At 43.8% G+C, this 18,143-nt stretch overlaps 1 protein-coding gene across 1 annotated transcript in view; it reads left to right on the top strand.

The window, feature by feature from the left end:
- The window catches only part of MYO1E (myosin IE), a 233,980-nt gene that overhangs the window by 172,261 nt on the left and 43,576 nt on the right, over positions 1-18,143 (top strand). The window contains exons 18-19 of the mRNA XM_024232358.3: positions 7,035-7,133; positions 16,749-16,893. Of these exons, the coding sequence (XP_024088126.1) occupies positions 7,035-7,133; positions 16,749-16,893 (244 nt within the window). The remainder of the gene's footprint in view (positions 1-7,034; positions 7,134-16,748; positions 16,894-18,143) is intronic.

Here is an 18,143-nt window from a genome sequence, read left to right as displayed (position 1 = left end):
CTAGTCTGGGGGCAGATGGAAAAAAAACAAAACATAACCTCATACCGCAGAGTCATGATGGTTTTAAAATCAGTTTGAGGTTCTGTGTAGACATTCTTAGTACACCCAGCCCCTGAGCGGGACCCACAGGATGTGGCCTAGAATGCTTAGCTTGGGGTGGAAAGTGGAGGGCGTAAGAGCCGATGGAAATACAATCCAGCATTTGCTGTGCCTCATGAAGACACCAGTGACAAGCTGGAGGCTCTGGCATTCCCCCTAAGCATCGTATTGATGAGAAGAACGACTCTGGGAGGAAAGATGTCAAAGGGAAATGCAGAGTACAAGAATTCAGCAAACCCTTTCTGCCCTGACTTCCAAGGAAGCCTGCGTCACTGTTCCTCCCACAGCTAGCATTTAGGGAAGTGGCCTGGGCAGGAGGAAATGGTGGCATTGAGTAGGAGCCTGTTAAGGTGGTGGCTAGAGGATATGAATTTTGTGGCCTGCTGGGAGACCCAGACACACATTGTTCAGAGGCCTGATCCCACTGTCCATAGAAGCATGGGAAGGAGGGCTGGGGAGAGACTTAAACTACAGAGAGGACCTCAGCCATTGTCACCTGGTATCAGTCCCAGGATGGGAGCCTACCAGAATTGCTACTTCTTGTCTTCTCTCTTGGAGAAAAGAAGATAGGCTCTTTGAGGTGTTGAGTGAAGAACTCCAGGTTTAGCTTCCACAGGAAGACAAGGACTAAAATTCCTAGCTGCCGATTATCTCCTGCGAGGGACAGGTGTGTCCATTTTCCTTCCTGCCAGCAAGATCCTAAACCATGGCAGACAGATGATGCCTGATCCTTTACAGGAGGAAACAGATCCATAGTAAGAAAAACACGTAGGTCAAACATTCACTGTCTGAAAGTTCGTTCTATTTAATATTGAATACTTCAGCATGTAGTCTAAGTCTGTTCTCTCCTCTGAAGAAGCCAGGCTGCTTGGATGTAGGAGCTGCCATCTTTTCAGTCCACTATGTTTCTGAATAATCTCATCCATAGATGCATATTCTTAAGGATTTTTTTTTTTTTTTTTTGGGAGACAGAGTCTCGCTCTGTCACCCAGGCTGGAGTGCAGCAGCATGATCTTGGTTCACTGCAACCTCTGCCTCCTGGTTTCAAGTGATTCTCCTGCCTCAGCCTCCTGAGTAGTTGAGATTACAGGTGCCCACCACCATGCCTGGCTACTTTTGTATTTTTAGTAGAGATGGGGTTTCACCATCTTGACCAGGCTGGTCTTGAACTCCTGACTTCGTGATCCAACTGCCTCGGCCTCCCAAAGTGCTGGGATTACAGGTGTGAGCCCACCACCCCCGACCCCTTAAGGCATCTTTTCTATTGAATCTCTGAAATTTTTCAATTTAATGTAGTCAGATTCCTTCTGCAATATTGTCCATTAATGATATTCAGGCCCGGATGAGGAGCTCATACTTCCTAAGCTGACCGGCTCTTCTTTGGTCAATTCTTACTTTAGGAGGCTGTACAGTCCTTCTCTAGGTCACTTTTATCCTAATCGCAGGTTTTCAATCTGCGATAAGAATCATTCTCATTACTTTGCCCACTGGACAGCTTTTCTGTTAGTTTGAGGTGACTGTCGTGTTTCTCTTGAATCTTCTCTTCTACAGCTTAATCCCTCTCACTTCCCTCAACACTTTCTCTGGGACATGAAATATAAGCATTCCCCATCTTAGCCCTTCTCTTGGATGTACTTAATTTGGACTCTGCTTTTCTGAAATGTATAGTTCCGCTTCTCCTTTCAGACTAAGAGGGAGCAGCATTGTCATCTCTTCCAGTCTAAAGATGTAAAATGCTTACACCCAGGAGTTTGAGGCTGCAGTGAGCCATGATTGAGCCACTGCACTCCAGCCCAGGTGTTAGAGTGAGACCCCCAAGTCAATCAATCAATCAGTCATATAGAAAACATCTTGTTTTGCTCTCTTACATTGGTTCCCATACTTGAGCCTGCCTCAGGATCCCCAGGAGGCCTTGTTAAAGCTGAGATTGCTGGGCTCCATCCCAAGTTTCTGATGCAGTGGGTCTCAAGTGGGGCCCATGAATGTGCATCTTAAAAATCTTGCAGGTGGTGCTGGTGATGATGGCCCAGGCACTGCACTTTGAGAATCATTGATCTAGAGCAAAGAACTAGACTGGGATTTGGAAGACCTGTGTCCCGGTGCTGACCTGTCACTAAGTTGTTAGAGCGAGACTCTTCATCTCCTTAGCCCTCAGTTCCTTCCTCTTAAGAGGGTCCATCTAGAATAGGATCTCCTTCAGTCTGACGGAATGAAGGCTTCCAGACAGTGGCTGTCAGTCTGCCTCTGTCTCTCTTACTTTTGCACTCACCTCTCACACATACCCACAGTTGTACATCCCACCCACACATACATCTATATGTACATACACACAATAGAACAGTGATATTAAATCAATATCCCAATATGATTACTCCAACCAAAACTTTAGTCAACCTTAGAAATAAACCATGAGAGTCTTGGAAGCAGACGTATTGCCAAAGGGGGCCTTAGCCCACCTTACCCCATTTCAAACTCTATCCACCTGCTCTTCCCAGCAAATACTCTTAAATGAAAACATCTCACTTGCCCTACAAATGCAGTACCTCCCCTAGCACACCCTCCCCTACCCCACATAGATAGTTCTGCTGAAAGCCCCTCTAAAATAGAAATTTTGCAGTAGCTGCTTGGAAGTTCACCAACCCTGATGCTACCTTCTTGTAAAAATCCAACATAATTCATTGGAATATCAGAAAATGGAGAAATTAAATGAGTGGTACATTTTATTCAGTAAATCCTCATAGGATGAGGATGGTATTTTCTCTTTTCTTTTTTTTTTTTTAATGATTCCCCTTTGAATTGCAGCAAAGAATTTTATGACATGCATTCAAATAAACTGGTTTTAAGAAGTTCAAGGTATTAGTTGGTCAAGCATTGATTTATAATTCCAGTAAGACCGCTTTCTGGGATTCCATCCTTAATCCTGGTTTGGGTTTATTGTGTAACAGATGGTTTCACTCCATCCATGAGTCAGGAGTGTTGGGGTCCATGAAAGGGCAGTGTGCTTCACTGGCTGGGATTACACACCCAGTTGAAGCTCCTGGTGAAGAGGGTTACTCATTCCACAAGTTTATGGGGTGTGGGGTTTTTCTTTTTCTGTTGCAAATGCGTTTTTGTTTGGCTTCTGGCAAGGTTGCTTGCCCTGGATTCTGAATTGCTGCCTTGCAGAGTTCTCTAGCCCTGATCAATTTGAGTAAACGGCCAGGGACAGTCTTGGAAAAAGACTCCCTCTGCAAGACGGAGTTGGCATAGCCTAGGGAACAACTGGGCATTGTCTGACCAATGACTGCTGAGGAGGTGACAGTGCTCCAGGAATATGCAAAAATCAACTTGTGTCGCTTTGATGACCCCAAATTTTAAACATTACAGGACTTGCTAGACTCATTTCTACCAGAAAATTTCCTGATGGTGGAAGTTATAATGAATGAAACAATGTTTTAACATGCGGAATATTCCTTCCTATGTGATTCATGGGAGAGGAATGTTTCTGCTGGAATTAATGGGTGATGCATTCCCTGCCTCGAAAGCTTGGCTTGAAGCCATTATTTATGAAAAGTACTTTAAAATGAGCAGAACCTTTAAATGAACAGCTTCATGCATTTTTCTCACTAGAGAAAAGGCCAGTGGCGAGTTTTAGATTTGGAGGTTGAGAGAAAGGAAAATTAATTATTTTTAAGTTTAATTACCTTTTTAATTGACATGACATTTTCTCTCTCTCTCTCTCTCTCTCTCTCTGTCTCTGTCTCTGTCTCTGTCTCTGTCTGTCTGACTTATATGGGCAAAGGTGGATATTTAGTAGAGACGGGGTTTCACTGTGTTGGCCAGGTTGGTCTCGAACTCCTGACCTCATGATTCGCCTGCCTCGGCCTCCCAAAGTGCTGGGATTACAAGCGTGAGCCACTGTGCCCGGCTTAACTCTTTGCACACAGAGGCTTTTTAAAAGTTAATAATCTTAGAGGAATCAACATTTCTGGCTCTTGGCTCTGTAAGACCCATCAAACTGGAGACTCTTAAACACCACTCCCATTGTGACCTCATCCTTCCCATCAGCCAAGGTTGCACCCCCACTTCGAGCTTCATCTGTCCCCCTCCTCCTGTCCCACAGCACCTTGCCACTGGCCTTTCCTATCCTCGTGCCTTTGCTTTCACAGCCCTCTGCCTTGTCCTGTGCACCTCATGGATTCAACTCACCCCCCAGGCCCAGGCACATCACAGTGCTCCTGAGAATCCCTGTGCTGTGAAAAATCCATTTCCTTCTCTATTCTCCTATCCTGGTTTACGTATTATAGCTGGGAATGGATGAGAATAATAACAGCTTTACATTGCTCATGCTACGAACTAAGTGCTTTCCATAGAAAGTACTCATCTAGAAATAAAGAATTTATGCCACCATTCCCGTTTTTACAGAAGAGGAAACTGAGAGGCACAGAGAAGTTGCATCATGGCAGGGCCAGTGGCGCAGCAGGAATGCAGCACCAGAACCTGGCTCCTAACCACTGTGCTGCCTGCGTGGGCTCCAGCAGGAATCATAGCACTGTCCTTTTTTGGTGACCCTAGCATGTTGCAATAGGGACTGTGTGTGACTGGCCCACAGTAGACATCCGGAAGTATGAGGCTTAATTGGAAATGGTGGTTTTTGTGAGAGCCTTACTGAGAAGACAGCTGTTGGGAACCTGTGTGACATCAGAATGAGGATGCTTCTGATTGTCTTTTCAGCTCAGCAGCTCCTGAAAGGCCCATTTTGCTGAGCGCCATTAGCCCCGTTATCAGCACAGATATCCCCAAATGTACCAAACAGGGAGTGTGAGGAGTTACCTCCCTACTGCAGCACAATTCTGACATTCCATCCTCAAAAGAGAGAGACCTTACTTTTTATGTCTAATTTGCCTCAAATACCATGTTTCCAAGTGTCTGTGTTCAGCCAGCTTGTGTAGCACGCAGCCCAGCCCCAATTTATCTTCCCAGAGTGGATGATCTGAAGCAAGTGTTCAGGATCTGTCGGCATCCAGAACACCATGTTTCCCAGCAAGTGGTGGGTTTTCACAAGGCACATGTCCGTGCTCCACCTTAGACCCAGCAGGCCTGCTAAAATAGCATCCCCAAGGTGCAGGCCTACTAAAACAGGTCCTCAAGGTGTGGGGCATGGGGCATCTTCTGGTATGAAAATCCTCATGTGTGAGAATATTAACCTAATAGTTCCTTACATCCATTTTTTCAAAAGACATTGCTAGATTTTTACTATTAAGAAACCAGGATGGGCCAGGCATGGTGGATCACCTGAGGCCAGGAGTTCGAGGCCAGCCTGGCCAACACAGCAAAACCCCGTCTCTACGAAAAAATACAAAAAATTACCCAGGCATGGTGGCACATGCCTGTAATTCCAGCTACTCAAGACGCTGAGGCAGGAGAATCTCTTGAACCCACAAGGCGGAGATTGCAGAGAGCCGAGATTTTGCCACTGCACTCCAGCCTGGATGACAAAGCAAGACTCTGTCTCAAGAAAGAAAGAAAAGAAAGAAAGTTTGCCACTGCACTCCAGCCTGGATGACAAAGCAAGAGTCTGTCTCAAGAAAGAAAGAAAAAGAAAAGAAAGAAAGTTTGCCACTGCACTCCAGCCTGGATGACAAAGCGAGACTCTGTCTCAAGAAAGAAAGAAAAAGAAAAGAAAGAAAGTTTGCCACTGCACTCCAGCCTGGATGACAAAGCGAGACTCTGTCTCGAAAGAAAGAAAGGAAAGGAAAGTGAAAGGGAAAGAAAGAAAGAAAAGGGAAGGGAAAGGAAAGGAAGAAACCACGCCGAGTACAGTGGCTCATGCCTATAATTCCAGAACTTTGGGAGGCCAAAGCAGGCAGATAATTGAGTTCAGGAGTTTGAGACCAGCCTGGGCAAAGTGGCGAAACCCTGTCTCTCCAAAAAATACAAAAATTAGCCAGGTGTGGTGGTGCATGCTCGTAGTCCCAACTGCTCAGGAGCCTGAAATAGGAGGATCACCTGAGCCTGGGGAGGTCAAGGCTGCAGTGAGCTATCACATCACTGCACTCTAGCCTGGATGACAAAGTGAGACCCTGTATCAAAAAAAAAATTCTTGTAAGAAAGAAGAAATCAACTAAAACTATAATTTAGATATATTTTAGATCATTTTTAATGTACACACTTGAAATTAATAGTTTTAAATGCCCTTTCGTAATTTGTATTAGAAAAGCCTAGAAGTGTAGTTCCATTAAGTCATAATCAATATTAAAGTTTAAGTTCAGTAACAAAACCAGCATTAGCATCATTTAATTCAAAAGTTAAAAGTTCTTTCCTTTAGCCTTCTGATAAACCAATATTTTTGTTCATACTCTAGGTGATAGTTAGATGGTTCTTTGTGTTACTGTTATTCTTTGAAATAGATATGTAATGCCCTGTTATTTAATTGCTGTATTTTTATTTATTTATTTATTTATTTATTTTATTTCTGAGACGGAGTCTCACCCTGTCATGCAGGCTGGAGTGCAGTGGTGAGATCTCAGCTCACTGCAGCCTCTGCCTCCCGGGTTCAAGCGATTTTCCTGCCTCAGCCTCCCGAGTAGCTGGGACTACAGGTGCACACCACCATGCCTGGCTAATGTTTGTATTTTTAATAGAGACAGGGTTTCACCTTGTTGGCCAGGCTGGTCTTGAGCTCCTGACCTCAGGTGATCTACCTGCCTCAGTTTCCCAAAGTGCTGGAATTACAGGTGTGAGCCACTGCGCCCAGCCTAATTGCTGTATTTCAATATTTTAAAATTAGCATTATGTCATCTGAGAGGTCAGCTCAGTGTTTGAACACTATAAACTGTAGTCTTTTGAATATGTTTCCCTACAGCTTGGAACTGGGGGCTTGGGGGTTGGCTGGTAAGAACACGGGTGAAAGGATTATCCAGTAACGTCCAGGCCCCATTTTCTCCTTTGCACAGGGTAAAGCATCAAGTCGAATATTTGGGTCTGAAAGAGAACATTCGAGTGAGAAGAGCTGGCTATGCCTATCGGCGCATCTTCCAAAAATTCCTACAGAGGTAATGAACTAGTGACTCTGGCCCTTTTTAAAACAGATTTATTGAACTATAATTCAAATCTATACAATTCACTCACTTCAAGTATACGAGTCAATGGCTTTTAACATATTCACAGAATTGTGCAACTATCACCACCATTAATTTTAGGACATTTTCTTAACCTGAAAAGAAATCATGCTTCCCTTTGTTATCAACCCCCAATTCTCCCCTTGCCTCTGGGCCCAGCCAGTCACTTATCTACCTTCTGTCTATAGATTTGCCTATGCTTTTCATAGCAATGGAATCATATATGTGTCCTCTGTGACTGGCTTCTTTCACTGAACATAAGATTCATCCATGTTGTTGCACTTCCACGCCTCCTTCTTGTTAATTGCAGAATAATATTCCATTGTGTGGATATGCCACAGTTTACTTATTCATTCATCCGCTGATAAACATCAGTTGTTTCCACTTCTTGGCTATTATGAATAATGCTGCTATGAAAATCTGTGTACAAATTTTTATGTGGTCATATTTCATTTCTTTTGGGTGTATGCGTCAAAGTGCAATTGCTTGGTCATATGGTAACTCTGCATTTAACCTTTGAGAGGAACTGCCTGATTGTTCTCTGAAGTGGCTGCACCGTTTTACATTTTATACCACCAGCAGTATTTGAGGCTTCCAATTTATCTAAATCCTTGCCAGCATAAGTTATTTTCTAACCATCCTGGTGAGTGTGGAGTGGTATTTCATGATGGTTTTGATTTGCATTTCCCAGATGGCAAATTATATTGGGGATTTTTTTCATGTGCCTATGAGCCATTTGTATTTCCTCTTTGGAGAAATGTCTGTGAGGCCCTTTGCCATTTTTTAATTGGGTGTTTTGTCTTTTTATCATTGCATTGTAATAACAATTCTTTTACTGTTATTTATTGTAGAATAAATCAGTAGCCATAAGTATTCATTAGGCTGTCTGTTTAGTGTAACACATAAGTTCAAGAATTCTTGATAATTGTGCCACAGGAAGGGCGGAGGTTTAACTTGACTGAATAAATTAACAGTATGAAGACAACTTCAAGAAAATGTTTAACCCACTTAAGACAATAAGCTTAAAATATTTAACCTCAAAAATTTTGTACAATCCATGTATAAATTTAAACTTATTTTTATATATCCCTTAACATGTATTTGGCAGGACCTATACTTAAATTGTTCTTATTTGGTGTTGTTTGTAAAAGGATAAAATGTAGTACCCTTAAAATGTTACATCACTCTAACTTCTCTAATGATTCTGTGGCGTTCCACTGTATTTCTACATCTATTTAATTTCCTTTAAGGAATAGGGAAACAAAAAAGAAGTAAGCCAAATTTAGTGTTTTATTTATTTATTTAGAGACAAGGTCTTGCTCCATTACTCAGGAGTGCAGTGGTGCAATCATAACTCACTGCATCTTTGAACTCCTGGGCTCAAGCCATTCTCTCCCACCTCAGTCTGCAAGTAGCTAGTACTACAGGCATGCGTCACCATGCCCAGATGACTTTTTACTTTTTGTAGAGACAGGGTCTCACTATGTTGCCCCGGCTGCTCTCAAGTGATCCTCCCACCTCAGCCTCCCAAAGTGTTGGGATTATCAGCATGAGCGACCACACCGGGTCAAACTGAGCATTTTAATCAGAAACAATTACATCTTCCTGATATATTATGCAGGGGCTGGATATAATTTTTTTTTTTAATTCAGATTGTATATAACTGAAGAAGAGGTTAATTACTGTTTTTGGAATCTAGTATTTCTAATAAGACAGTTCTTATTTAGGGCTGTTGTTTCTTCTGCTGTGAGATTAGGACAGCCGACTCACCATTTAGAGGTCTTAAAAAAGGGCTAATCATTTTGTATAATAAAGCCTCAGAAACTCAGTACCCCACATTTGAGTTTCTTAATAACTTTGCAGGTGAGTTAGACTAGGAACAAGGTTTACCCTCTTTGTTCTTTGTTCTCTGAATTAAAGACGTCAGTACACCTATAGTGTAAGCAGGACTATGTGAAAGAAATATTTAGGAAGCTGAGAAAATATATTTGTAGAGCTTTTGCATCACGTAGCACCACCCATTTGCTGACACACAACTGAGATGTTAGTTATGAGACTTCCTTAAACAGATCATTAACACTAGCTCAGAATAGGATTTCTCAACCTCAGACACTGACATTTTAGGCTGGAAGATTCTTTGCTGTGGAGTCTGTCCTGTGTATTGTGGGATGTTTAGCAGCCTTCTTGGCCTCCACCCACTAGATGCCAGTAGTGTGCTTTCCTCTGAGTTGTGACATCCAAAAATGTATCCAGACATTGAATGATGTTCCCCCTACAGGGCAAAGTCAGTTGAGGAACTTTGGCTTAGACAATCATTTTTAAAATGTATTTATTTATTTATTTATTTTAGAGATAAGGTCTCCCTTGGTTGCCCAGGCTGGTCTTGAACTCTTGGGCTTAAGCAGTCCTCCTGCCTTAGCCTCCCAAAGTGCTGGGATTACAGGCATCAGCTACCATGCCTGGCCTCAAAATACCCTTTTTTAATTAAGAGGGGCCAGGCACAGTGGCTCACGCCTATAATCCCAGCACTTTGGGAGGCCAAAGCGGGCATATCACCTGAGGTCAGGAGTTTGAGACCAGCCTGGCCAACATGGTGAAACCTGTCTCTACTAAAGATACAAAAATTAGCCAGGTGCAGTGGCACACATCTGTAATCCCAGCTACTTGGGAGGCCGAGGCAGGAGAATCACTTGAACCAGCGATATGGAGGTTGCAGTGAGCTGGCATGGCACCATTGCACTCCAGCCTGGGCGACAGAGCGAGACTCCATCTCAGAAAAAAATTCCACACAGCAAAGGAAACAATCAACAAGATGAAGAGACAACCCACAAAATGGGAGAAAATCTTTGCAAACCATCCATCTGACAAGGGATTAATAACCAGAATATAGAAGGAGCTCAAACAACTTTGTGGGGAAAAAATCTAATAATCCAAACAAAAAAATGAGCAAAAGATCTCAAGAGACATTTCTCAAAAAAAAAAAAAAAGACATGCTGATGGCAGACAGGCATATGAAAACGTGTTCAATATCATTGATCATCAGAGAAAGGCAAAATAAAACTGCAGTGCGATATCTCACCCCAGTTAAAATGGCTTTTACCCAAAAGACAGGCAATAACAAATGCTGGCGAGAATGTGGAGAAAGGGAACCATCGTACGCTGTTGGTGGGAATGTAAATTAGTGTAACTACTATGGGGAACAGTTTGGAAGTTCCTCCAAAAACTAAAAATAGAGCTACCATATGATCCAGCAAGCCCACTCCTAGGTATGGAGCCAAAAGAAAGGAAATCAGGATATCAAAGAGATATCTTCACTCCTGTGTTTATGGCAGCACTATTCACAATAGCCAAGATTTGGAAGCAGTCTGCATCCATCAACAGACAAATGGATAAAGAAAATGTGATACAGGCTGGGTGCGGTGGCTCACGCCTGTAATCCTAGCACTTTGGGAGGTCAAGGTGGGCAGATCGCTTGAGATCACGAGTTTGAGATCAGCCTGGCCAATATGGTGAAACCCTGTCTCTACTAAAAATACAAAAATTAGCCTAGTGTGGTGGCCCATGCCTGTAATGCCAGCTACTTGAGAGGCTAAGGCGGGAAAATTGCTTGAACTCGGGAGTCAGAGGCTGCAATGAGTGAAGATTGTGCCACTGTACTACATACAACCTAGGCAATGGAGCAAGACCATGTCTCAAAAAAAAAAAAAAAGAAAATGTGTTACACATACACAGTGGAATACTATTCAGGCATAAAAAATAATTAGATCCAGGCCAGGTGCAGTGGCTCCCACCTGTTATCCCAGCACTTTGGGAGGCCAAGGTGTGTGGATCACTTGAGGTCGGGAGTTTGAGACCAGCCTGGCCAACATGGTGAAACCTCATCTCTACTAAAAATACAAAATTAGCCAGATGTGGTGGTACACACCTGTAATTCCAGCTACTCGGGAGGCTGAGGTGGAAGGATTGCTGGAACCCAAGGCAGAGGTTGCAGTGAGCCAAGATTATGCCACTGCCCTCAAGCCTGGGTGACAGAACGAGAGTCCATCTCAAAAAAAGAATGAGATCCTGTCATTTGCAACAACACAATGGAATTGGAGATCATTATGTTAAGTGAAATAAGCCAGGCACAGAAAGACAAACATCGCATGTTCTCACTTATTTGTGGGAGCTAAAAATTAAAATAATTGAGCTCATCAAGATAGAGAATAAAATGATGATTACCAGAGGGTGGGAAGGGTAGTGGGGGGAGGGGAAGGGAAGTGGAGATGGTTAATGCATACAAAAAAATAGAAAGAATGAATAAGACCCAGTGTTTGCTAGCACAACTGGGTGACTATAGTCAAATATAATTTAATTGTACATTTTAAAACAACTAAAAGAGTATAATTGGATTTCGTATAACACAAAGAATAAATGTTTGAGGAGATGGACACCCCTTTTTCCATGATGTGATTACTACACATTGCATGCCTGTATCAAAACATCTCATGCAATAAGTAAAAAAGAAAAAAAAATCTCATGCAACTCATAAATATATATACCTACTATGTATCCACCAAAAAAAAAAAAAAAAAAAAAACTCATCAGTCCAGGTGCAGTGGCTCATGCCTGTAATCCCAGAACACTGGGAGGCTGAGGTAGGAGGATTACTGGAGCCCAGGAGGTCAAGGCTACAGTGAGTTAGCCTGGGTGATAGAGCAAGACCGTGTCTCAAGAAAACAAGAAAAAAAAAAACCTGATCAAACCTTTTTTAATCTGTTCTGGGGTGTTTTGTTTGTTTGTTTTTTGAGAAACCAGTTCTGAAAGACCTCCTTCCTTCTACCTTGTTTTAAAAACCAACAAACCAACCAAACTGACTTCCATAAACAGTGCTGGGAGTGCTGCCATCTCAGGAGAGCAGGAAGTCTATGCACTCTTTTTCCCGTCTAAGGCAGGGGTCCCCAACTCCCGGCAGGGGACCAGTACTGGTCTGTGGCTTGTTAGGAACTAGGCCGTACAGCAGGAGGTGAGCAGTGGGCCAGCGAGCATTACCGCCTGAGCCCCACCTCCTGTCAGATCAGCGGCGGCATTAGATTCTCATAGGAGCACAAACCCTATTGTGAACTGCACGTGCGAGGGATCTAGCTTGTGCGCTCCTTTTGAGAATCTAATGCCTGATGACCTGAGGTGGAACAGTTTCATCCCAAAATCATCCCCACAACCCCGTCCATAGAAAAATTATCTTCCATGAATCCTGGTGCCAAAAAGGTTGGCTGGTGTAAGGGATCCTGTAATACGTGCATGAGCTGTGAACTGACTGTTGATTATCTGGATCTGTCTTGAGTGCCATGCTAGCTTCATGATTCCGTGCATGGTACTTTACGCTGTGCCTCACTCTGAGTAGGCATTTTGTTAAATTTGTTATGCCTTTTCTGTTGAGGAACTTTCATTGAAATGCTTGTATCCTTGGATGCCTCCCTTCTTAGCTCTCCTGCTGTAAGCTTTTCCTTTCAGAACAGACAAATAGCCTTGTCTCTATTGTCAAAAAGTAGGCTCTTTTATTGTTGTCATACTTTTCTTGGTTTGAGAATACTGGGGCTGGGCGAGGTGGCTCAACGCCTATAATCGCAGCACTTTGGGAGGCTGCAGCGGGCAGATCACCTCAGATCAGGAGTTCAGGACCAGCCTGACCAAAATGGTGAAACCCCGCCTCTACTAAAAATACAAAAATTAGCCAGGCATGGTGCCGGGTGCCTGTAGTCCCAGCTACTCAGAAGGCTGAGGCAGGAGAATCGCTTGAATCCGGGAGGCGCAGGTTGCAGTGAACCGAGACTGCGCCACTGCACTCCAGCTTGGGCGACAAGAGTGGAACTCCCTCTGAAAAAAAAAAAAAATAAAGAATCCTGGGAGGAGAATCAAAGTTTGGAAAGAAATTATTTTTCTATAAAAAGGACATTTTCAGTCCCCCACACTATATTTCAAAACTGTTATTGAAGCAGTCCACTCAAAAGTGGCTTGAAGTCCCAATATATCAGTGGGCGGGGGTATTTCTCTGGAGAGAGCACAATTTTCCATAAGACGCATGAGTCTGGGATCTTGGTCATGCAGAATTCATCCAGAGTTCACTGCCAACTGTCTCATCCTATGATGCTCTACAAGTAGTTGAACCATCTCATAACTTTATTTTCTCCAAAGGTGAGAGGAAAGGCTTTGTTCATAAAATTGCTTTCTAGGTGTCCACAGAAAGGCTGCCAAATGAGAAACAGAAAGTAAAAGCCTGAAGGGAAAGGATATATTAATACCCAGCACAACTATCCACATCTGCATGTATTATACACCTTCCCTAGAAAGGAAGTTCACAGGCCTAAATAGAGCCATGGTTCACAGACTACCCAGAGCATAGTGTTTGCTTAGGAAATATTCTGTGTGTTTAGTGTGTGTTCATTTCCTCTCTGGAAAATCTTTTATATTTATCAAAACCATCCCTCTTGACTGAATATTGGAGAGCAAAAATCAAAAGATGCCTTAATTCCCCCATGGGTGGGCCCCATGCTCTTGAAGTAAGTCCTGTGCTACTTGAAGGAGTAGTAGGAAGAACCCATTTACACCATCTCTCCACTACAACTTTTATGCCTTCAGAAAGTGTTAAAAAACTGTTAGAAATAGCAGCCATGTTGTGTCTTGGAAAATAAGTTCTCCAGAAAACACCTCTCTGAGCTAGGCAATGTGTGTTTCTTTCTGTGGTTGGCAGAAATAAGCCCAAGTATGGATTCTGATGCTCAGGAGGAAGAATGTGGTAGAAACATAACAGATTTGCAAAGTTTATCTTGTAGCATGATTTACACTTCCTCACAAGCATGCTTCCTCTGACCTTAGCCTCTCAGAATGTGGGGATGATAAAGGAATGCCTCATCAGCAAAGGTGTTCCACTTCATGGGCAAGAGAGAAGAAAGAATAGGAAGCCCAGGAAAGCACAGAGTGGTAGAGAGCATTCTTCTGGCTGCCAGGATGTTTGTGTCCTCCGAGGTCAGAAACATCCTTAATCTCAAGTGCCAGCAGCTGGGAGTCCCTGGGGTCCAAGCTGCATTTCCTCTGAGAAGGAAGCGTGGGATCAGTGATCCAAGAGATAACAAGAGCAGGGAACAGAATTCCAGGCAGAAAGAGGAGCCGGCACAAAGGCCTTGAGAGGAAATATTAGCATATTTGAGTCTTAAACTGAAAATGTGTGATGAAAGGAATGTAAGCTATTATTGCCATCTGTCCAAAATTATCACAGGCACCAATTAGGCAGGGGCACCATTGCCCTGTGCAACCTGTTCTCACGAGTATATCATAGAGAAAGAGAGTGGCCTGGGTACACTTGGTAGGAGAACATGTGTCATTGGTTTATGCCCTGGTCTCCAGTGCGATCCCAAAGGATGGGGTGAGGATGTTTCAGGCTTCATGGAAGCAAAGGAAGCCCCAGGCAATTCCCATGTATTGCCAAGACCCTCACCACTGGAGGCCTTGTCAGGATAAGGGAGAGAAAGTCTCTGCAAGGTTCGTTACCATTAAAAAAAAAGAGAGAGAGAAACGCAGCATTAATTTTGTAGGAAAAAATGTGAATTGCCATAAAGACCCATTTCCAGTTGCACAATAAATATACTTTAGTTTATAATTTTAGGTTAGAGCAAGCCAAGCAAAACTGTACTCTTAGAAGCTTGTCACCTTGAAAGTCTATAGTCTTTTCCTTCTCACTTCTACCCTCCATGAACTTTCTGCCTCACCCAATTAGATTCCCAGCACCTACTCATTTTCACTAACTCCCCCAATCACATCTAGAAAGGTTCCACTATTAGTCATTTATGTGTAGCTTAATTTGTTTTAATTAACATCATTATACCATATATGAAAGTTATTCATGCTAATGTGTGACTTCCACTAGGCATTTTCATTTTTAAGCTTTTTATCTCTAATTAGGGAATAGGATTTACCTCTCCAGGAAGTTTATGATATTATCAGGCAAGGTGCAGACATTTGAGAGGAGCAGAGAAGGCTCCTAAAATCACCTTAGTCCCAACCAGCTGGCAGGGCCACTCAAGGTTCCCTTCTCCCTTGGCTGTCATAAATCAGTCTAATCCTGATAGTAGTTTCTGGGAACAAAGGAGGACCCTGGTGTCGCTCAAGGCCTGGGGGCCTATTGCCTGGGCCCTGGATGTGCTCTCACGCGGGCCACGCCCTCCAACTTCACACCCACACATACTCATGATGAGTCTATCTGTATTTGACAAACTGTAATGTGCTTGTCTCTCCTTGATTATATCAGCATCTGACGTAATAGTAATGTTTCTAACATAGGCATGTATAGTAGACTGGATAGTCTTTAAAAGAAATATTTAAATGTGAACTAGTCCATGGCTTTTTTACAGTGCCGTCATGAAACAGACAGAGAGGGATTCACATCCCATCTCTGACGCTTCATAGCTAAGTAGCCTTGGGCAAGTCATAATTTGCCTCTGTCTCCTACTCTGCAAAATGGAAAACCAACCTGATCAGGTTGCTGTAGGAGTAAGAGGAGATCCTACATCAAAAGCTTCAATCACAGCACCTCATGCAGAGAGAGCACCCATCCGCATTAGTCAGGAATGTTCATTATGACTGCTGTGTGCCAGGCATGGTTTAAGGCCCTGGATGTACAGCAGGAGCCACACGGATGTGGCATCCGGTCTCCTGGAGCTCTCACCTTCATGCAGGAGGCATAAATTAACCAAATAAACACCACTGTGAATATTACTACAAATTAGAGTACATGCTCTGAAGGAAAAATAGTACTTGCTATGAGAGAAACTAACAAGGGAGCAGTTTTTGATTTTTGGTCCAAGAAGGCCTGTCTGGGAGTGTCACTGAAGGTGAGACACCCAAGCGGGAGCCAGCTGAGTGATGAGTTTGGGGAGCAGCACACCAGTAGAGGGAAGAGCAGGGGCAGAGGCACCGAGGAAGGAAAGGGCATGGTGGGCATGAAGAAGAGGCCATTCTCGAAGAAATGCAGCAAGCCAAAGTGAGAGCGAAGAGGCGAGGTTGGAGAACAGCCAAGGACCAGATCCCAAGGGCCTCATGACGAAGATGCACAGAATTTCAAAGGTGAAAGTTGATACACAGTTGTCATAATAGCTGTTTAGCAGGAGCTTTATAAAACTCTTTGCATTAAGTGTTAAATGCCCTGAAGAAATCAGGGGAGATTATTATTGAGACAAGACCGTCTGATTTTTGCCTAAAGACCACCCCTGGTGGCCTTCCACAATGCTATTTTCAGACAGTGGTAGAAAGAATACACACGTTTTCACCAGGGTGTTGACGTGGGCATGCTGGGAAAGGGAAGAAGCAGGAGGCAGCTCGGGAACCAGCATCCCAGACTCGGGATTTTTGCAGTCATCGCAGTCCACGCCTGAGCCTTCGAACGCTGGTAAACAGATGATCAGTAACTTTGCAGCACTGGGCACCTTCAGAGCGAAGCTCTTGCTGCCTTGCCCGGGTAGAAAACCAGTGCAGTCCCGCCCAAGTCTGATTCTGTTCTCCCCAATGTCCCCACAGGTATGCTATTCTGACCAAAGCCACCTGGCCTTCTTGGCAAGGAGACGAGAAGCAAGGCGTCCTGCACCTGCTGCAGTCAGTCAACATGGACAGTGACCAGTTCCAGCTGGGGAGGAGTAAAGTGTTCATCAAAGCCCCCGAGTCTGTGAGTGCTTAGCTGGCTCTCCATTGTCTTCCCTCCCTCGGGGCCCCCGCCAGCCCTGCTCCATCCCTCAGCTGGCTTCTTTTTCTCATTCTTCGCTTCATGCCATCAATGTTGTCTCCTCAAAGAAGCCATCCCTCCCTTCCTGGTCTAAGTGGGTCCTTCCCTAAACACCTGCTCTCCATAGCCCATCACTGCCCGGTTCATTTCCTGCAGAGCACTGAGCAGGTACAAAAAGGGGCATCAGAGAGTGGCTCCTTCCTCACTGACTGTCTCGCTCCTCTCTAGCTGCTACACTCCTTGAGGGCAGGGACTCTTTGTTCCATATGTCTTTATATACCCAAAGCCTCACACAGAAAATGCTCAATAGTTACTTAGTCTCTAAGAGTGTCTAAGCTAAAGAGGGACTTCAGTGTCCCACCCATGGTTAGTTGACACCAAGTCAGTTACACATAGGCTCAGGATTCCTCCTGGAAGGTGCAGCAGAGTGCCGGGTGGGAATTCCCAGGATTGTACCTAGAAGGCCGTCGGGGAGCCTAGAAAGGACTGTGAGGGGGAAAATAGGTGGGAGGAGAAATCTCTGGTTTATAGAACACAATACTTACCAGTAAGGCATTCATAATACACATTTACAATTCACAAACAGTCTGCTACAGCTTCATTTAGAGACACTTTTCTTTCCTGATGAGAGTGTGGTCAGTGAGCCCCATGAATGTCCACAGGAAGTTCTGTTCAGTTCTTCTGCCCAGTTTGCTCCAGGGCTGTGGAATAAAGACATTCATTCCTTTTTAAGCTGGAGAAACTGCTGGAACTGAGGCTCAGCATCATCGTTTCTCGAGGCTCCCTTAACCATCACAGGACCCGTTTCAAGAGTCAGTGATGAACTTGGCAGAAATCAGTCATCAGACCAAGGGGAAATCATATGGGAACTCACAGTAAAAAGGGAAGCATTTGACTTCAGGCAGATCCCAGTCTTGCCATTAGTTTTCTTCTCCTCTAAGGTGGGCCCCATAGCCACTCTTTCTACCTGCCTCGTGGGATCAGCCTGAGACTCAGGAATGATAATGGCTATAACTGAATGGCTCTGTGAGACATCAAGATTATTAAATAAATAAGCGGCACACAGAGATGGAACCCATTTATAACACGTTTGTGGTAGCATTTTTCTACTTTGAGTTATTTGTAGCTTCACAAGAATTTTCATTTCCAAATATAAAGTGAAAATGTTGTGTCATTCGCCATTAAGCAACCCA

This window comes from Pongo abelii, chromosome 16, assembly GCF_028885655.2.
Source record: "Pongo abelii isolate AG06213 chromosome 16, NHGRI_mPonAbe1-v2.0_pri, whole genome shotgun sequence".
NCBI classification, from domain to species: Eukaryota; Metazoa; Chordata; class Mammalia; order Primates; family Hominidae; genus Pongo; species Pongo abelii.
Note: the sequence above shows the minus strand (reverse complement) of the source record. Positions and strands in the feature narration are given on the sequence as shown.